Here is a 21,741-nt window from a genome sequence, read left to right as displayed (position 1 = left end):
ATCATTTCAGAATAGGAAAATACACAAGTAATACACCACTGCAAGTACCTGCATGCTCTGTTAATAGTGGATCAATAGGTCTGATAGGAACGTTGCTCATCATAAACTGCATCAGTCACCTTCAGAGTTTGTTTTCACAGGTCTTTCTATGTGTAAGGTCAGGTTTTGGTGCACATCATCCTGTTCAAAGTCATTGGCCATAGCATTGGATTTTTTCCATGGAACATTTTTCTTTAAATATAGCATGAAGCACATTCAAGACAATATCAAATCATACCACACCGAGCTCTTTATTACTAGAGACTTTTGGACAGAAACATGTAATCTAGATTCTCTGAATCAATAGGCCAATGGTAACTACTTTGTTTTTCAGTATGTTTTCAGCTGGTACATTCAGCTTTAAATAACTTGCTTTCACACATCTGAAGAAGAAACACTGATATAACTTAATTTATCTTTGAGGCATTTACAAATATTTGATATTTTTTTTCCCCTGTTATCTCTCTGTTTCATCTTCAGCCCAAAACAAAGGAACTTTACTTCAAGGGTAGAGATTGTTAAATAACCTTTCACACTATGCATACTCCTGCACAAGGTGGGGGGACCCTTCTACTCCATGACTGAAACACACAGGTTTGTCTAGGTGAAAAGACAGCTCTGAGATCTTCCCTCCATATGCTGCATTGCTGCTCATACCACTGAGATACATGTTCATCATGACTTCAGGTGGGGTTGGAGATTTTTATTTCTGTTTACAATTTGGTTCAGGGTAACAATGACTGTTAGCTGCATCCAGCTCTTAATTTGACTTCATGTTTTATTAGCTGTTATTTTTGCGAAGATCCTAATTCCCCCTTTAAAACATTTTAATTAAAACAATTAAAAGCTGTTTCTGAGTGCTGTGCCTCATGAGCAGATTTTGCAGGAACTTCAAAGTGATGCAGATGTTTGTGGAATTTGGTGTGGTGATATTTGAGGCTGCCCACTGGCAAAGTAAGGATTTGTAAACATCTCTTAAGAAACTTTGCTGTGGAAATGACAACATTTCCTTCTTATATTTTAGCAAGTCTAATATTTCCCAGTCTTAACAGGTGCATTTCATAGATGCAGGCAAGTGTTGTTGTCTGCTTGCATACTGAGCCACACGAGATGCACTACTGTGGATTAAATGCTGCTCAGTAGTAGCACCTTGGAATGTGGCAAAAGGCGCAAGAGGCCATGGGCTAGTTTGTTATGTGGGAGTCATGTTTTAGATCATCACTAGACTGGGAGCAAGGAAACTTAGGATCAATTCCTGCTGTTTTCTACAGCCTGCCATTGGGATTTTGAATGGCCATTTAGCTAGGTGTGCCCCTGATCCCACTGGTAACCTCTCCTATGTTTTAATCCCCCCTGATCTTTGTAGCAACATCTATCTCTTAGTGCATCAAGTGTTTCCTCGCTCTAGAGAGTCCTGTCTTGTTCATTCTTTTTTTAAACTGCTGTTTTATTAAAAATGGGGAATGCTAAGGATTTATTCAGGAAGAGTTTCCTCTTATCCGTACCAGTTAAACTTGGAGTTGGTGCAAAGAGCTCATTTTGGGAACATCTCTGTCTGTGGGACATGCAATGGTCCCTGCCAGACTAAGAGGATGGGACTAGGGACATATGTCCATCTCTAGGAACAGCTTAAGACATGGGGATCTTCTGTGGTTTAGGTGATATCTGCGGCCAGAAATGCACAGCCTACCCAGTGGGGCCTTCAGTGGGTCTTCTTATGAGCCTTGTGCTCCTATTTAGTGCTTCTGTTCAAAGAAAAGAAAAAATCTTCTGGTCCCTTCCATTCTGATCTGTTTTTAAAAGGGAAATAACAGGACTATACTTGGAAGAGGTGTCTCCATTTTCACTTTGAGCATTAGGCAGAGACCAGCATGGGAAGCCTGCATGGAGTTTTGCGTGATATGTCATGTAGCTGCTTTAATGCACAGTGTAATTATAGTGACAAATTTCTGCTGCTTGGAACATCAGGGACTGAAGTGGTTGCCCTGAAGGAGAAAGAAAGTTAGTTGGAGAATTTTGACCAACTCTGGGTTAGAAAGTGCACCACTACTTTTGCATTGGATTAAAAGTGATTAGCATGGTCCTGTGAGAGACAGATGAGCAGGGTGAAAGGAAATTGGAAATATTAAAGAAATGAACCTGGACTGGATAAAATGAGTTCTACGCTTCTAAATTCCTCTTTGATTTGGTAGCATCAGGTGTGCTGAAGGGTGGGCTGTGCAGACTTATGCGTGACAGCAGGATGCCTTCCACATGAATAACCCCCTGAAACTAACTGAACTGCTCACAAAAGTGCCTGGCAATGTGATCTAGGCTTGAGCGTTTGAACCCTCAGATCTGATCTTTCTGCAGCAACGCAAGGGCCAGACTGAACAGTGAACAGCAATAACTGAGCTAGAAATGTGAACTCAGACCATTCACTGCTAGGAGGCAAATGGCTCTGCCGACACATCCCTGCTGAAGAGCATCTCATCTCAGCCCAACTGTAAATTGGGTTTTAAGAATAGAAACCATATGCAAAAGCCCTCTCCCATGTTAGTCTAGAAAGAAAGAGCTTTGTTGTTGTTTCAAATAATTAGTGAGCCAACAACGGAAAGCTTTGGAGTTGGTTATTGGGACTTTACTGTAGTCTCTACGAGCTATACAAAGTCTGAAGACATTGTACATACGGTACATCTTTAATAAGAAGGGAGCTCACAGTCTACCAAACTCTGCCAAATATACTTTTAATACATACTGTACTTCACTCAGCAGTTGTCCATTTCTTCTCCACGGAATATCTAACAGCTCTAAAAATATTTTCTTGGAAGAGGATAGAATTATCATCGTTATATATCAATTGAGTATCAAGTATGTTTATGAAGCAAAGCCAGCATGCTAGTATTGCACAAGGGGAAAAGCCTCCGGAACACAAAGTGAAACAATGAAATGCCCTCAAAATTCTGCCGAAGGGAACGGGAAGCTCTGGATGCCATATCGGTAGGATCCATGTAACTCTTAGGCGTCCTTGTACCGCAGCAGGTTTGCTTTGCCTCTTCACTGCCACATTTCTCTCTCAAACAGGTAGGGATCTTCCAGACCATTACAATAAAGAAAAAAATTACAGCAGCTGCAGCGAAGTGTGGTACTATTTAATTTCTTGAAGAGTGAGGCTTTTATTTCAAAATATCATATATTAATATATATATATATCTATATATATATATATATACTTTAAATGGTATAAAGTAAATTGTAGATCCAAACTTATACTGTTGTTTGTACTTTGTAATCTCAGAAACTTTAGCAAAGGAACCATTTCTCTTCATTTTTCTTTTCAGCTGTCAAAAACCAGGGGTGTTATTTCCGCAGAATGCTCTCTTTCACACAGTAAAGCCACTGTTGTCATCTGGTAAACAGTCAGAGTGCAAATAAGAAATCCATTTGGCTTGTAAATGCTGAGATGGTTTTCAACTTTCGATACTTTGTCCTCATAAATCATCTGGGCTTTCACTGCCTCCTTGCAGGCTCTGTTAGGTCCTTGGGTGGATCTGCAGGGTGAAAAATGCGAGAGTCAGTTATGTTAGAAATGTTAAGGGAGGGAAGAACCAGGCTTTTTGGCATGTTGTTCTGCTCACTGTGCAGTTAAGCTCAAATTTCAGTTCTATGTTTTCTGTTGTTTTGTGCATGAATCCAAAAGCCTTCTACCTTCTCCTAGCTCCTGCAAGGAAGGACACATGGATGGGTTCACCAGCTCACTTACAGGGGCTGGGTATGTGAGAGAACCCATAACTCAGTCTCAGTTCATCTTGCTCACCTCAGATGAGATAACGCCACCTGCATAGCACAATGGACTATGGAATCATCTCTTTCCATGACAAACACTGCAACTGATACATATAGATGAATGGCAGAAGGGGGTCCAACACTGCTAGGTGATTAAGTCATTAAGGAAAAGCCAGGTGACTTGAATAGGAGCAGGACTGGGAATTAAATTAGGGCTAAAAGTTGTCAGCTAAGCACCAGCTGATATCATCAAATGCCACAGTAAATCTCATAGCAAGAGATATTTGCTATTTTGTGCGCTGCTGCTTTGAACTGACCTCTAATTACATAGACAGTTATTGCAAAAATAGAGGAGTTTCTTCTTTTTTAATTTAAAGAAAAATGTAGTGTGAAAATCATCTGATATTAAACTTGTTGGACAACATAGAAAAAAGAAAAAAGAAAAAAAAGCAAAACAAAAACAATTTGATTCATTTCCCATTTCTCTTTCTTCCCTGTTGCCTTACTCTGCTCTCCTGGTTTGTTGCTGACAAGTGGAATTATCTTTCCCAGGGATGCAGCATCTCTGTTCTGTTGTGCCCTGCTAAATGGATGTGCATTGTTGGTGAAGAGCAGGGAGTGCCAAGGGGCCACCAGCACTTCAGGTGCAGTTTGCTGTGGCATGAGATGAGCCATGACTGCTGTGAAACATGCTGTTCAGGTCACTGTAAAAATGACCTGCATTTCTCCAATGGCAAGATGTGTGCTGTAAACCAGTGGGCTGCAATGGAGGGTGCAGGCTGTGAAGCTAGAGAGCTGCTCCAAGCAGAGCTGCTGTGCCAGTCCCCAAGTGCTGAAGGCTTTAATTTCCATTCTCCACAGTATCAGCAGAAAAACAGCTTGTTGAAGTATTCCAAGGTCTGCTACATGAATGCCAGGTGCTATTAGTGCAGATTACTGAAGAGCATTTGGCAGCGCACACATGATGGGCACAAAGCCTTGGGAGGAGAACTGTGTTCCTTAGGGACCCTGCAAAACAGTGCCCTAAAGGTCAGGTGTAGACAGCAGCCCAAGACTGAGAGTTGTGGTTTTGTGTTTATCAACAAGTCTGGTTCTCAGTGGTGTTTATTGTGTGCTTGGTGCACCGTCTCCCAGTGTTAAGGTTGAGACCACATGTTCCTGTCCTCCCTGTCTTGATTGCTCTCCTGAAATGTCACGGTGTATTTTCCAACCAGGTCCTGGTACTGCTCCAAAAATAACCCACCACATTTTCAAAGAAAGCTTTGAAATTCACATTCTTTAAAGAAAAAGAGAAAGAAAAAAGGAAATAGGAGTGAATAGGGACTCAAAAAGGGTTGATACTGGTCCAAAAATTGAATTACAGAATGATTTCTTTCCAGGTGTTTGTCACCTGCTCTGACTATCAGTAGAAAACAGATCAATTTACAGAGGCTGTGAGCTCTATATCTTTGGCTTTAACAACTTAATTAGTCAGCTGTATTAAAGGACTAAGCCCAGGAATAAATACATGAAAAAGAAGGGGTGGAGGCCATGCTGGCAAAGTCTTCACTGGATCTGCTGTCCACCTTCTGAAACTAATTACTCATTAATCACTCCTGAGAACCAAACATGGAGTAATGCATTGTAAAACTGCACATACTGTATATATACCTACATACAGTATATATACATACGTATATATATACACACTTATATGTGATACACTGCAGGCCCCGAAGATAACATAAATAGGTTTTTTTAATACTGTGAGTCATAAACCTGAATGTTTCCCTTGTCAGGACAGCAGCAGCCTAACATAAATGTATTTTGTGTAAGGAAAAGCCTTCATTAAAATAGTTTACAGCCTGTGGTGACTTGCTCTAGCTTTTCTGGCTAATCACCACAGATATATCTAGGATGTTGAGTGATTTGTGTTGCTGCTTCTGCTTTCTTAGCTTCCTTAAGTACATAAATTAGACACACATGGCCCAATCTTGCAGCCCAGATTGGGGTCAGTACAGATTATAGTGTAATCTCTTTCTCTGATGCCATCTGAAATGACAAAACAAAGAAAAAAATGCCTGTTTCAGGATCTGATTGCTTCCATTAGTTTATATTTATGTTGCTAGACTTGACACAGAAGTACAGACTCAAGCAAAGTTTCAGGGATTATAAAGTAGGGCTTTTGCTTGGAAACTGCAAGAGACAGTTGCTAAACTCATCATGTCATGTTGCCTTTGTCAGTTGGGCTCTGTAATGATACTTTAAAGCAACAAAGCAAAATTCTACTGGAAGCAGTACCATAAGGTACTCCCCTCACAAGCTAATTAAAATAACTCCTGTGGGTAAATGACAGAAATATTTCTTCAGTTATGAGCACTCACTCTGTAAGTATTTAATTTAAATGAAATACAATAATGCATACTGAATAGATTGGACCATACATCTGCATATTAATGAAGCTGCTAAATTTCTAGCAATCACTTCTAGATGAAAACGAGTTTATATGATGATGGTTGGGAGAGCTAAGGGTAGGATAAGTTCACAGAGCCTAAATTATATAACTTTCAGAGAGACTGCAGAGCTACTATATTATTGTAATTTAAACAGAAAAGTACAACGTAGTTCTTCATACTGTTCATTACTTCCTTAACATCCCTTTTCTCCATTTTAAATTCCTAATTTAGCAAGAAAGCTGTTGTCTCCCTGAAAAGGTCATATACTGGTTTGTTAGTTGTTTTGTTTTTTGGTTGTAAGTATATAAAGAAGCAACATAACTTTAAGTGGTGGTGAATCTAGTCACTCCAGAAGATGAGTCTGCTATACAAATCATTCTTCCTAGGATAAATCACATGAAGGGAAATAAAAGAATTCAGGAGCCGTGCTGGTAAGCTGGGGTTAGTTCTCCTTCAGTAAGAGGCATGGAAGACATTAAAAATGACCAGAGTTTGGATCACAGGAAAAGGGAGAAGCCAGAAAATGATGACTGTGAACTTTCTGTGAGTTAGAATCCAGGTTTGAGCATGCTGTGCTTTTTAATAAAAGGGAAAAAATTATTGAGTATTTTGCTTCTTCCACTTACCAGGTTTCAGGAGGTATTTTTCACTTCACTGAATATCAAGATGTATTCATTCGTAAAAAGAAATGTTTTGAGTTGCCAACTGAGTAAAATATTCAGTTGTGGTATGAAAACAATCTAATTAAAATTGTTGAATACAGGTGTAGATGGCAGCTTCATGAAAATGTTTGTGAAATATTTGGGCAGTGTAAAATAATATATTTTTGAAAAAGATTTTTTTTTCCATTTTTCTTTTCTTTTCTTTCCATTTTTCTTTTCTTTTCTTTTCTTTTCTTTTCTTTTCTTTTCTTTTCTTTTCTTTTCTTTTTTCTTCTTATTTTTCCCCAGAGGTAATTTCATAATGGGAGAAGCTCAGCCAGCTCACATTCCACTTTCTCGCTCTGCATATGTATCTCACTAAGCTGGGAGGTGTGCAGCAAACTCTGGGACATTTACAGCAGACATGATGCTGGAAACAAAGCTATGGTTGTTGACTCCCATTCCTATTAGAAACTCACAGCTACAGACAGAAAGACAACTTACTCTGGTGGTCTTGATTTTATTGCCAGTCGCACACATCCATCCAGAATTATCAGGCAATGTCTTACATTCCTCTCCTTCTAGGCAGGGCTCCATCTCACACCACCATTTCCCAATCACTATTGAAGCTAAAGGAGGAAAGACAACGTCCACAGTTATGTTGTAATGAAAAGAATAGTAAATAATACCTCAAGAAGCTGACAATGTATTTAAGAGATGTAAACCTTTCATCTGGGGTTTAGTTGCAAGGAATTTACATTTGTACTAGTTTTTCATCAAATACTGTCCTTACAAAACAGAGCATTGCTTGCCATAACTTTCTTATACATGAGATCTGGTCTACTATGATGCTGTAATAGCAGCAGTACTATTTCAAAGCAAAGAACCAAAGAGCCCTTCACTCTGAGTAGTCAATCTGGTCTTTATGAAAGCATAAGAAGAAAGAGTTGTAATAGGAAATTCATCAGGACTTGTGGTTTGAGAAGCTCAAAATCAGTGGTACTGGCTTTGCCTTAAGTACCCACAGCTGGCTTTTTCTTCCCCACACCTGTGCCTTATTGTATGAATCCAAACAGCCTTTTAACTTCTGCAGTATCTTGTTGCAGGGAGTGCTACAGCTCAACAGGAAATAGAAGGTAAGCTAATACTGAATTGCTAGAAGTTCTTTTTGTTGAGATGTGATCATGAATTTTATGGAAACCATATTATCGTTAGCAGTTGCCTTTAATTTCCAAGTGTTTAGCGTTCTAAGTAATTGCAGAGTTTGAGTCTTGTTTGAATTTAATTGGCACGTATGTTTACAACCTTGAGGGCATCTTAATGAAAGTTGTGGTGTTTTGTTTTGTTTTTTTTGCCTGGGAATTGGTATCTGCCTCTAACCTTAGCTGTATCTTAATGACAATTTTTGTCTGGGGATTTGGATAAACTTTAGCTGATCTTGCAATTTGCAGATAGTTGAGGATTGAGTGGCTCTCTTTGTGTCTTGTTTTCCCTGGCAAGAATTAATTTCTTGGTTGAGCTCCTGAAGCCTAACTGTTAAGGGTTCTCCTACACTCAGACAGAGACTTAACTCTTTTCTGCTTCCCCTGATGACTTCTTCAAGCCCATGAAATTCCTTTGATGCAGCAGTATGACTCGTATCACACCTTTCAACTCTGGAAAATGCCCTTTTGTGCATGCACTGATTTAAGCACGTCTTAGAGCTTATAATTAAATTATTGATTAATTTTTTTTATCTAGCAGAGATCTTTTTATGCTTACAAAGTCCAGAGGAGACACTCAAAGGCATGTGCTGCTAGTTATGTCTATCACCTCAATTCACAGGCTGTGGGAGAGCTTTGTCCGCAAGCTGAATAGTTTTCCCAATAAGAACACACTTTTCACACACAGAATTTACTCAAAACCCAGGAAGAAAACATCTTGGCATGGAAAGTTCCTTTGGTTTTAAAGAAGAGGTCAGCAAGTTGGAATGAGTTAATCTCTTTGTTTCCTCTCTCCTGTTTTTTCTCACAGCTTGTGCTTCACTTATATCATGCAGTACGCTCTTTCTCCATATGTACTACACACACAAAAGCCTTTACACTGCTGCTTGCAAGGCAGTGTAATTATGCTGTTCACACATAGCTTCCTGAAGGGTATCATTAATGCTGCTAACAGTGGAGAAAAGAATCTTTGCTATGTATGTAAAGGCACGTAATGGTGAATCTGCACTCCAATAATACATTGCGTAATGGGCAAACTGCAGACTGTGTCCTGCTAAATATTGCCTTTCACTGCAAGCATCTGAGCAGGGCATCCTCAGAGTGCATGAAGACAATCTGATGACATAGAATCAGAAATGATGATCATGTTTATTTGTTAGTGTTAATGCTTTAGCATTCAGTAACGGTGGAGAAAGATGCTAAGATGCTAGGTGCTAAAATTCACAACACAAAACACACTGGCAAAGGGATCTTGCAGTGATATGATTTAATACAGGCTAAGGGGAGCATGGGAAAGCAATGCTGTTCATTGTAATTAAAGTGGTCTTAACTACTCATTGATGTTGTTCCTCAAGACAGCCCAGGTATTTGGATATTGACACTGAAAGAAGTCAAACACAAAGTGAATGCTAAGCTGTAATGTCAACTCTTTAATCAAACGATGTGCAGGTTTTAGTGTATGTGTCTATTTTTTGTGATCACAGTTCAATCACTCCCAGTGTTTGACTCCCACTCACAGTCGTCCTCACTCCCAGTCCCTAAGCAGTACAACTGGGCTGGGGAAAAGGTTCTTTTTGTAAAGGGGAAACTAAGGTCATTTAGATGAAGAGCGCCTATTTGTCTCTAACATATATGTGGGCACAGTCTTTGTAAGTCTGAAGCACTACAAAGCTCCCTGCTGACTTGTCCCCGGCCCCATGCTGTGGCAGGGGCATCCAGAGCCCGATGAAAATGATTTCCTTTGAGTCTTGTGTTTATAGGTTTTCACTTCTATTAAGAGCCTTTGAATCTCTAGGACCAGCTGTCTTTCCTGAGCACCGCTGATCCTTTGAGGTCTGCTCAATTTCAAAGTTTTACACCTGCAGCTCTGTTCAAAGGAGAAGGCAAAAGCTTCAAAATGAAGCACAGTTGGCTGTGTTTGAGCTTATGTACACTTGTATAGGGAAAAGGATTAAAAAACAACAACACCTCTCTCCAGAGACCACAATGCAGGTTTATTCTGTTTAGGTGTTGTTGCTTTGACGTGTGCTGAGGCAGCTGTGTGAGAGAGAACTGTTGAAATTAAGGTGCTTTCCCTTGGGATGGTTTATATTGGAGATCTTTAGGATCACGAGGAACCTGAGATCCTCTCTGACCTGACGTGCTAAACCTGGGTGAGAACTATAGGCTCCCCACAGCCACTACTGTAAGTGCTCACATCACGCTGAATGAGATGCCTGTAACATTTTGGAACAGCTTTCACTGTGTTCTTTCTCTCTGTCTGGGGAATACATGAATTGGAGTTTTTTTTTATGTTTTTCATGCAAGGCTGATTTGACTGAGACAGATACCCTCAGCCACAGGGAGAGAAAGGGGATGTGATATAAAAGAGGCCTGACGGCTCCTGCTTCGTTTGTGCTATTTTTCCCCAGCTCCTGCTAGTGTAAATAAGGGATTGCTTCTATCTGAGTTCTTTTCAATAAAATGCATCTTTTATGAGAATATTAAACTCTAAGCATATAATGAATGGAGCTGGGGAGAAAAGAAACTTTCTTAAGACATTTATTTTTTTTTTCCCCCTCCATTTCAATTCACTTTTACTATCTTTGTAAAGCTATAGGATTATTTTGGTTTGGAGCAAAATATTTAACTTTGGACGGCTTTAGTCTGCATGTATTAGCAGACAAAAAAGCACTTGCTTGAAATGTCATTTTCTAATCAGAGTAATAAAATGACAGGTAAAGGATCTGATAGTCAAACTGTGTAGGGAAAGAGTGAGACCACAGCTTATGTTTGCTTGTGTTTGCACAACCCTACTGCATTTCAAAATGCATTTGTTCCCAAACGCAGCACCTAAATCCCTAGATGGCTGTAGGGAACTTCAAGTTTAAACTAAACTATTAAGTTTAGTTCAGCAGGGTTCAGTGTGCAGAGTTCATGAGATCCCCTGTGGGATGCATAAGGGCAGGAATGGCTTTTTGTCCCCTCATGCACAAAGGTTGGGCGCACGAAGAGAGGTGGCTGGAGATGTTTTCCCCTTGAATTTCAGAGACAAATTATTCTGTTACAGCAATGCAGCAGAAATGCACTTACAATCTCTCAAACACCTACATCGAAACTGCAACCAAATCAACACAGAACTATTAGGCATTCAATCACCTTCCTCTTGATCCAAATGATATTTAGCAAAAAAGTGAATGCACAATGCATTTGATTAAAACTTCCTTACTTGCTGAAACTCCTAAACTTGTTTTCACCTTTTCCAGTCTTCAGTTTCTTTCATTAAATTGCAGCTACTGAGCCCATTAAAGCAGTGAACAACTGCTCTCTTACAGGGGGTAATGAGGCTGGAGGAGGTCTGGGAGCAAATGTGCATACACAGCCCAGAAACTGGCAGGCACTTGACTTGTGTCATGTTTTCTGCTCCAGCATGTACACAGAATGCAAATCTTGGTGGATGCAATGCTCCTTTAACTTTCTTACATCTGTTTTTAGGAAATAGCTTTGACGATGTGACAAAGCATATATGACAATGAGGATAAAGAGGTATTTAACCATATGACTGCACTGTCATATTGTTATATATAACTTAAATTCATGTTTATGGAAAGCCCTGAATTATGGAAACAGAGCAAAGTCTCATCATGCATTTTTCAACAGCTCAGAAGAAGCACACGGTGTATGAAAGCATTGCAAGATTACTTCTGCATTTGCCATTAGAAAGCCACAGCAGCTATCTCTTTTTGCCCGTGATAAAGTATAAGCATTTGGGTTATTTACAGATAGAATACAAAGGAAGAGAGATATTAGATTGTGCTTCCTCCTGATCATATGTATCCAAGGAATAATGAGCAGAGATGACTTGCAGAGCCAGTATGACACTCATTGGGGACGGGAAGGTTTTTACTGTAAGTGTAAAGCATTTCATTTAATCTAGTTTCCACCAGAGAAGATTGATATAAATAAAATTTAAATAGAGAACACATTTCACAGATGCCAGCAGTGAAAAAGACTTTGTCAGTCTAATGAAAAGATATCAATTTTCTCCACTTTATTCAATAAATTGTGAGTCATTTTCTAAATGGATTAGATTAAAGGAAAGTTCAAACTCCCTGTGAGAGACTCATGCACTGATGGGGACTTTTGGAAATAGATATAGCACTGAGGTAAAATCTTTCAGGCCCTTTTTTTGCCTTCAAGGAAAAGAAATCTGATATAAGCAAGATTAGGACTGTTTGTATCCGTACCCTGTGCTCATATGCTTTAGAAAACAAAATCTCAGAGAATTGAATGAGACGTCGCTTCTCCTATTTTATTGGGATGTCACGGGGTGCAGAATGAATTACAGGGAAGGGAACGCTAGGAGGGTGAGAAAGCTGGAGAGAAAGAACATGTCATTTGAAGGGTTATGTATTTCATAAACAGAGCGAGGTACCATTTACTCTGGGAGCAGCAGTCTGATAAGTTAAAGAATACAAATCCAAAACAGAATTTCAGGTTGAATAATATCGTCTAGGAGAAATACAGGATTTTTCCTACTGGGAGTCCGTCAATCTGCTTTAATTCAATCTTACTCTATTTTAGAAGCATCAATCTAACGCTCACTCGGTGTAATGTTTGGCAGACTTTGATAACAGACCTCTAATAACACTGGGAAAACTGACGTTTCTCCAGTCTAAAACAGTGTCATCATTGAGGCAAGTGATGTCTCTTATTCCTAATTACCATAGAGCTAGTCTTGTGAAGTTAATTTAATGTTTTAATTGTAGTAAATGTTTTAAAAGAAGATAATATATTTCTTTCTTTTAGAGCTTCCCAATCTACTCCCCAGGTTCTTAAACAATACCTTATTAATTCTCCTCTTTTACAAAGGATTTAAGGTTCTTACATTTTTTCCTTTCCATCCAGAATTCTTGCTCTTTCATTGTAATGTATTCAGCAGCCAGAGCAAGATATTTTTTAAGGGTGTAATATGTGTCTAAAGAACTCTGTGGGCTGCATTAAAATACACCCATAAAATATGAAAGGGTAGATTAGATGCAGAGAATCCCTGAACAATTTCCATTTAAGATCTGCATAAGCCAGCAAAATTTCAGCAGCGGGAGAAGACTTCAGTAGTGAAAAAACACTTACATTGCCATTTTCTAACAGTTGGCATACTGGTAGGTAAATTGGAAAAAATAACAAACACGAGTGTATGCTTCTCTCACAACAATATGTCTAACAGAGACAGTGTTGGCTAATGGCCTGGGAACCAGAAACTCCTGAGGCTCCTTTAATCCCAGCTCTGCTTCTGACTTCTTCTATTACAACAGTTAAATCACCCTGTTGCTGTCCTGGCTTTTCATCTGTAATATTATTTACTTGAAGAGAGAGTTTTGCGCTGTTTTCCTATGTGTTCCTTTCTGTATTTACCGACCTGTTGAGTTTTGATGCTGTATTGCAGCAGTGTGGGACTGACCTGTTTTTGTCATTTGCACAACATTGAGGAGAACGCTGTCCCAGACAGTAATGAGATAGTCCAGGTACTATGGTAACCAATAATAACATTAAAATTCTGTGATGTCCGTCTGCTGCCAGGAGGTTTTTAAGCATGTGCACTACTTTCTGTTGAATAGAGGCAGTCTGGTAAAGAGCAGATTTCAACCAAAATAGCTCAGAGCTTGCAAGGGAATTTCTAACCCTCATAGTGCTCAGCTTGAGAGGGGTGGATGCTGGAGCTCTGTCATTTTTATCTGTGTCCCCCTCTTTGCACCTTTGGAAATGAATACTGCTTGAACATATGGCTGAGAGACATCTGTAACAGAAGCAGGACCACGGTTTCTCATGGGTGGCACCTTCATAGTGAGTCAGTGTGCATCTTCACTTCCATGAGTGCATTAATAATGACAGCACTCAACTCCTCTGAGTACTTAGAAAATGAGTACAGCTGTTCAGAGGGAAAGACTCTTTTGTCAGCTAGGTATAAATACATCCAGGTTGTAAGGAGAGCAGTAGGATTTGCATGACATCCTCTGAATGAAGTAAATCTGAGAGACATAGCACTGAACCTTTGGCTTTTAGATTTCAGGAAGCAAAATTTGTTTCATGTAGGTGCTGACGAGTGTTTGTATTTCTTGGGAATTCTTAACATCGTGCACAGCAACATGTATCTAATGCAAGTGTCATAGTTTTAAGCATGTGAGTTTATCAGTGATGATTAACATAATCTCACTGTAAAGGGTGTGGGTCATTTCAGAGCAGCCTGCTTTCACTGAGTGCTAATGAGACTAATGAAAACATGAAAGGCTAGCATGCAAACAGCTGGAAGACATGCTTGTGACCGAGGATCTTCTCCTAACCTGCATGAGGAAAACTGATCTTCTGTAGGTCAAGGAGATCCCTTGTTGCAGTTACCACTATGTTTGGAACTGAAGCTGTCCCTTGCTGCAGGACAAAGCTGAGAGCATGCTGATAAAATATTTGTGCAGTTTAGTGGTGTTATTTATATCCTATTTGAACTGCTTCTCGATAGCCTAGTGAATGCTTAATATTATTGTTATATATTTAATGAAATGCCTGTGAACTGCAGCATAATTATACATTTTTAGAGAGACAATAGGAAGTTGCTTATAAATATTCACACTTTTCAGATCAGGGCTGAGGACTGGCATGCTGTCAAAGGAGAAAAAATGCCTCTCTGCAATGTTAATTCTTCATTAGTGATAATTAATAGAGCAAACGGACAAGTCAAAATGGAGAGTGAGGATATCCTAGTTGTGAGATGAAGATGATGGGGATACTTGGAGGTCGGTGGGTGGCCTTGCATTGCTATACCCCTGGCAGCAGGGACTCTATGTTATGTACGTATTGCTTGTGAACTGTCATGGCCCTGCCTCTGCTGTGCAAATGGTTGCTCACACGGCTGCTAATGCCAGGAAATGGCAGTGTTGAACCAGAGATATGATTGCTATGACTTTTTCCTTTGTGACTGTGGCATCGAGTGCCCAAGAGGAGGAATTATAGTCTTCGCATTATAAACCAATGATCCATGTTTAGGGTCTGAACCAATGCTTACTGAAAAAAACAAAAGTAAGGAAGAGGTCTTCCTTCATATTTGTGGGCTTCTGAACCGAATCTGGTGTTTGTCAAAGTTGATGTTCGCTCAAATGTGAACTCCCTGTGTCCTGGGAGGTTGGGTTTAGTGAAGTGGAAGGGAAAAGCTGTAAGATGGGGTCCAAAGAGTGAAAGTCTATAATGATGTTTTTGTCTGAATGAAGTGCCAGAAACATAGCTTAGCAGTAAAGGTATGAAATAACATTGGAAATGAATAAATTATATAAATATAATGCATTCATAAGGCATACCAAAACATGCATAATACATTGGATGGTTATCTGTTATGAAATTAAGATCTGGTGTGTTCCTAGAAGTATTTAACTCAAGTTGTTTCCACTCTGCATGTAAGATTTCTCTAAACAAATAAACAGATAAGGAAACAACTTCCATTGTATTTCTGGAAATTAATATCATGCAAAGCAATTATGTGCTTCTAATCAATGAGAAAGAAATACTTTTTTTATAAAAACTGTGCATATGTTTTTCCAGGGAAAAATGATTTTTTATATTATATTATCACATCAAACCCTAATTATTCTGTGCTTTACTGCCCAGAATGATGAATCCCTAAACTTGGAAGCTATTGCTTTAGTGATTTAGTTATACCTAAGATCTCATCCTTTTGCACAAGCTGACCCTACCACGTGCAAACAGGGACTAGAGTGTGAGCAGCCATGTGCTGGCATCAGCATGGCAGCATGACATGGCTCCCAAGGGCCCCACTTGTCCTCTCTAGTGAAAGTCTAAGTCAGTGCAGTCATGCTTATGTCTAAAACAAACACCCATCAAGCACGTGGCTTTTATCTTTCTAATCACAGGAAAGCAGCCTAACGCGTGATTGAAACTCTTCTTCGGTAATTGAAGTTCATCTGCTCTTGACCTAATGCCTCATAATACATTCTTGGTATGTTCTCTTTACACCCAAATATTCTGACTGTTTTGTCTTGTAACTTGATTAAAAGAAAAAAAAAAAGCATAGAACTGTTAGCCAGGACACTTATGCAGTCTTTGTTTGTCACCTGTTGGTGTGTTGCTGGCTGATTTTTTCAAGGCAAAGTTGTGTGCATCAAAACCCTTACAGACGTAACCTATGGATGGACACTGAGGGCTCTAGCAAAGAATGGGAGCATCCCTTTAGTTTTTCCTGTACTTGCTGGTTATTTTCAGGCCATTGCAGTCATAGAAATATGTTTACGATGGACTGGATTAGAACTGGTGTTATTTGAACTTAGACTAAACCACAAACTCATGCTGTACACTAGTGTCAGGTGTCCATGCTTTCAGGGTGTGAGTGATTCAACTCCAATGGGAAACAAAGGTAGGTTTACTGTTCTAGTCATGCTACTGTGGACTTGCACATGGTGAACAGCTTTATTCATGGTGGTACCAAAAGGCAGAGCCTGCAGATTTCTTTTAAGTAGTTTAGGTAATTCACAATTACTTCTACTGTGAAAGGAAGATATGGTCCAAATTCTCTTCTGTGAAACAGGGGATACTGTAGTATAAATAATAGACCCATAGAGCCCTTAAAGCTCCCCAGGCCAACTCTCAGAAAGGCATTGTTTAAAATCTGTATGGAAGAAGCTGTTTTCAAAGGTTATATTAAATGAGCCAACTGCCACTCCACAAGGTAATTACTTTTCTAATAAAAGTGCTGTATTCATGCAAATCTCTTTGTTCTGTGATGTAAGACAAGTCTAATTGTGTATTAAAGATTAAAGTAACATTTGTTTTTTGTAAACAAATCCCTAGCTACAATTACAAATTACATCATGCATAATCTTGACACGATAGATTTGGAGATATTTCAGCTCAACAATGCCAGTGCAATCAGAACAAGAACTGTGAGACTGAGGAAAAACTGATGAATTGAGCACACAATACTTTGTATCTCACATCATAGCTTAATTACTGCTTCAATATGCTTGAATAAGAGAAGTAACTAAATTATAAAAACTTATCTGCAAAACAGTGCAGTACATGAGTGGATATTAAACTGACCTTAACTGACAAGCTTTTCTTTGAAATTACGTTTTCCTTTAGTGCTCATAATACTTATTTATTCTGAAGCATTTTACAGAGATGAGAACTCTGGAAATGGGCACTTGAAATTTCATGGCCATCACAGCACTGGCACCGCTCATGTCTTTTTACCTCTATTCAATGTAACTCTAAATTATATTATTTTAAAAGATTCTAATTCAGTACTGTTTACAATGGGTGGTTGTTGTTGTTGTTTTTAACCTTGGAAGAGTCCCCAGATTGCACTTCTAACTCACTCTTCGCTACAGATAATTTATATGATGACCACACTCTGTTTTCCTTGGGGTGAATTGATGCAAATATCATTATCTCCTACATTTGTAATACACAAGATGCATTCTTGAAAAAATAACCAGAGGGAAGGAGCTGTGAGTGTTGGACTCCAGATACTCTAGGAATCTCGTGCATGCTCCAGTCAGATGATGCTTAGCTACAAAACCACAAGCTTTTTTGCCATCACCATAAATAGAAGTTTAAAGCTTTATTTTTTCACAAACAGCTGTCCTTACTCCACTTTATTTCATTAATGTCTGTAAGCAGGAGCCCTCCAAAGGTGAACAGCTAAACAGAAGTGCTGAGAATGGCAGTAGTGACTGAAAAGCAAACAGGAATATGTTTCAGGTGAAGTTTTAGAATACTTTTTGTTAATCATTTCTAAACTACTCTAGGTTGAAATAGTTGGGTTTTCTCTCTAAACAGCCACCTCCACAAATTCTTGTAAGTGAGCTGAATAGGAAATATAATTGGCTAGTGAATCCCCTGATGTGGCAATTAGGTTACTGACATTTTTTTTTCTTCTCTATTTTCCATCCCCTCAGATCTGAAAACTTAAAAGTTGCAATGGAGTTATCTACCATACAGTTGTGTGATTGATGGTCTTCCCTGTACTTACAGTGTCTGACCTCTCACTCATTCAGGTGAATGAATCTTGTTTCACTTATTCCAGGCTTCTAACCTATACTCCCATCTTCTCTTCTGCTTGTTCATTCAGACTCCGCATCAGTGATCTCCAAGTCAAAGCTGGACAACAATGGTTCCTCCAAGAAGACACTGACCACTGGTAGTTCTTCACTCTCGTCCTTGATTGTGTGCCACATTTATTACAACCAGTCTAAGACTAAAGCGATGATATTTCCCCTTAAACTTCAGGTGCTGTTGTTCTTTTATTTGATGCTACCTAGAGATAATGCTCATACCCTGGACCTTGTGATGGCAGGCAGCAAAAACGTCTTTGTCACAGCAGCTGTCTTCAGATTTCTGTAATTTAATTTTCAATGAATGTAGAATATGATGATTTATTGTGAGTGCCTTTTGCATGGGCTTACTCAAATATTTATAACCTCATTTAAATAATTAATACATGAGTTTTAATAAACTGTTTATATTCACAAAAAGAATGTAATTTTCAGGAAGGCCTGTTCAGGTGCTAGCAACTACAGATAGACCACATTAATTAAAAATAATGCCTTGCATCTTGAGTTGATATGACCTTGTTCTAAGTAGTCAAAAGTTGTTTTCTTGGGGTGAAGAAGTGCTTCTATTAATCTGGTTATGTGGTTAAACTATGCACTGCACCGACTATTGTAGGAAGAAAAAGAGAACGGTTTTCTATAAGTCTGGGGACTATCAAGATCAACGTTTGTCCCAAGAAACAAAATACACTGTATTAAGCATATCGATCCTATTTATTTATTAAGTGTGGTTGCAAACTATTAGCAAGAAAGAGAACAAGATTTTAATTCCCTAAGATGCGTCTGTTTTTATTACTACGTCAGGTCAGTATTTATTCAAACATAATCTATCTAAAACAGCTTGTGACCATCTTAATATAGTTAATTGAAATAAAATCCTACTTAGAAAAGCAATAACTTGATAGGAAGCCAACTAGCTAGGACCTCATGAGCTGGCCAGAGAACAGTGGTTTCCTTCTGTCTCTGAAGCCAAGTTAAGCACGTGGCTCTTGTAGAATATCTACTAGTGCAGGCCAAAGGAGAGCAGCTCTCACTTTGTCTCTTTTCTCTCCCTTTCTGTTAGGTGTTGGGGATTTAGTTAATCCTGATGCAAGGAGCACACAGCGCTGAGCAGAGCTCAGATCCCAGTGCAGAGTGGCTGCAAGGCAGAACTTCCCTGCTAGCGCTGGGCTCTCTCTGCAGTTCTCAAAAGCAAGACTGGGTTTGATGCTATACTTCTGCCCTACATCCACACAGCACCTGACAACTATTGATTTGTTCCAGTTGAGCCAACAATAGCAATTACTTATTGAGGCACATCTCTCCAATGCATGTGTGGGAGAAGTCACCTTTTGTCCTGCTATCATTTACCCTCCTCAAAGTCCACTTAAAGCTTTCCATGCACCACGTCACTGCACACAGATGAGCACAAACATCCCCAAAACAGAGCCACTGCAAGTCTGTGATCCCCCACATGAGCCCAAGTCTCTCTTACTCTGAGCGCCATCCCTTGGAGATGCCGACTGCCCTCCCTGCTCCAGGCAGGATGAACTCAAAGTCACATCACAAAGTCAAACACTAAAAGAGCAGGAAGAAAGGAAAGGAGGCAGAACGGTTTTTGTCTTTTCCTTTCCCCCCTCTTTGTAAGCACAAAGACAAGCTTATATAAGCACCACATTTAGAAGGTGATCACAAATAATTCAAACATCAAACAAATCCATGCTTATCTTGTAACTTCTGCTATCATAAAACCAAGGGTACTGTGCTCTAGGAACACCTCCTCTTTGCTGCACCAGAGGAAAGCACCAGTAATCTCCAGCTCCAACAACAGAGATAAAGGTAGCAAATAAACCAAGGCTGATACCAAGGAAGAAGAGGAAAGTATTCAAATTTCACCAGGCGCACAATAATTACTAATTCACAGCAGAAATGATCACAGTATTTCATGCTTATCCCATGTAATTCATTCACAGCAGTATTCATTTTACTATTAATTTTAATAGAATAATTACCTCTATGAGGAAGAAAGAAACTACGGTTAGCAGGTCAGGTCCTCAGGTGGTGAAGATATGGTGATTTATGCTGGTTTGATGAGTTTTGTAATCTTCCTTTTTTTCTTCCTTTGAAAAGGAATTTGGTAATTGACTGGTTGCTAGACTTACTACGCTGCTAATCTATGCTAAATGGAGTACAGTAAGAAGAAATGGTGGCAATGCTAATGCTTAATTAAACTAAGTTTTACACATGTGCATTTGAATGCTTATATATGTGTATGCGCCCAGCAGATTCATACACAAAGTGTCAAAACACTTCCCAGTGCCATCCCAAGGCTGTACAGTGGAAGAAACAGCTTCCATAGTGACACACACTGCTGAATCCTAAATGTTACGTGTCCGGATTGAGCTCTGCAAAATGGTAAGCAGTTTGTGATTCCAATGAAATCCTTTCTTGAGACGTGGAGCACAGAGAAGATTTTAGAAAATGAACTGTATAAATGACCAGCAAAATAAGGAGCAGCCCGCTGTTATCACCTCCACTGCTCAGAGAGATATGCAAACCACTTAAAAGTTTGCCCGTGGTCACCTGAAACTTTTGATAGAAACGCTTTGTTACCCGGAGCTGCTGCCATTCATGTATTTTCAGCAGCAGCTCAGGCCATAAACCCTGCCGGTTGCTATGCTAAAATTCATCTTGCCTTTTCTCCTTCTTTTCCTGACATTTCCCTTTCTTGTTCCTTCATTTTCCTGCTCTCAGCAGCAGTCCCAGGTCTGCCTCTTCCCCAGGCTGGCTCAGGAGATGAGAGCCAGCAGCTCGCAGCAGCTTCTGCCTTTGCCTCCCACCTTAACCCAGCTCCAGCTGCTCTAATGTGGCTACTTACTTCAGGGTGCTGTATTATATTAATATGAATTGCACGGAGAATTACTACTGGGATTAATTGAGTTTACAGTCCCATCCAGGAGCATATGCCCCCTTGCTGTAATTAAGATAATCCATTGCTTGAAACAGAAGTTGAAATACATGGCAATTCTGTCAGCCAGCCGTACCGTCACTGAAGATTTTACCTCTTGAAATAATAAAAAAAATAAATTCAAGATAATTCTTTCCTTTCTCTCTGCAAAGGTTTCATATTCAACTATTTCATTTCAGGTTTCCGTTTAAATGGAAACTACCACAGCATTATATGCAAAGAGAAACCAATCTCAGAGGGGTAAAAAAAAAAAAAAAAAAAAAAGAAAAACCAAATTCAGATTAAAAAGCTGCTTCTCCACAGATTCTGAAATATGAAAAGCCTGTCTCTGCATGGAAGATTAATGACAGCTGAAATCAGGGGAAGTTTTACCCTAAGTATCCGCTGTTTCAAATGTTGAAACCCTAATTTCATCCAGCCATGCAGCTGGTGCACACTGCTCCCTTCTTCTCCTGCACTGAACAATGAGGTGAACAACAAAGAGAAATAATACCTATGCTTATAATCAACCCACATCACTTTGTGACCAAAAAGGTAATTTCTCTCCCTGCATATCTTTTATCCGCGTTTTTATACATGGTAATACATGGGCTTTGTTCGCTTCTTATTAAGAAATGCAGA

General features: G+C 39.3%; 1 protein-coding gene and 1 long non-coding RNA gene across 8 annotated transcripts in view; one reads left to right on the top strand and one right to left on the bottom strand.

The window, feature by feature from the left end:
* Positions 1 to 266: 266 nt before the first annotated feature.
* The window catches only part of TAFA1 (TAFA chemokine like family member 1), a 200,263-nt gene continuing 178,788 nt past the window's right edge, over positions 267 to 21,741 (bottom strand). For all 6 annotated transcript variants that reach the window (XM_015875446.2, XM_015875449.2, XM_015875450.2 and 3 more), the window contains 2 exons: positions 7,385 to 7,509; positions 267 to 3,569 (listed from right to left, as the gene is read on the bottom strand). In XM_015875446.2, the coding sequence (XP_015730932.1) occupies positions 3,552 to 3,569; positions 7,385 to 7,509 (143 nt within the window). In that variant the 3' untranslated portion in view covers positions 267 to 3,551. The remainder of the gene's footprint in view (positions 3,570 to 7,384; positions 7,510 to 21,741) is intronic.
* LOC107320013 lies at positions 8,710 to 20,397 on the top strand. 2 transcript variants are annotated; one of them, XR_001558089.2, is made up of 3 exons: positions 8,710 to 8,853; positions 17,743 to 17,823; positions 18,194 to 20,397. It is a non-coding gene; the product is annotated as an uncharacterized LOC107320013 (long non-coding RNA). The 2 variants fall into 2 exon arrangements; XR_001558088.2 differs by lacking the exon at positions 8,710 to 8,853 and adding an exon at positions 15,803 to 16,063.

The sequence above is a fragment of the Coturnix japonica genome, chromosome 12, assembly GCF_001577835.2.
Source record: "Coturnix japonica isolate 7356 chromosome 12, Coturnix japonica 2.1, whole genome shotgun sequence".
NCBI lineage: Eukaryota > Metazoa > Chordata > Aves > Galliformes > Phasianidae > Coturnix > Coturnix japonica.
Note: the sequence above shows the minus strand (reverse complement) of the source record. Positions and strands in the feature narration are given on the sequence as shown.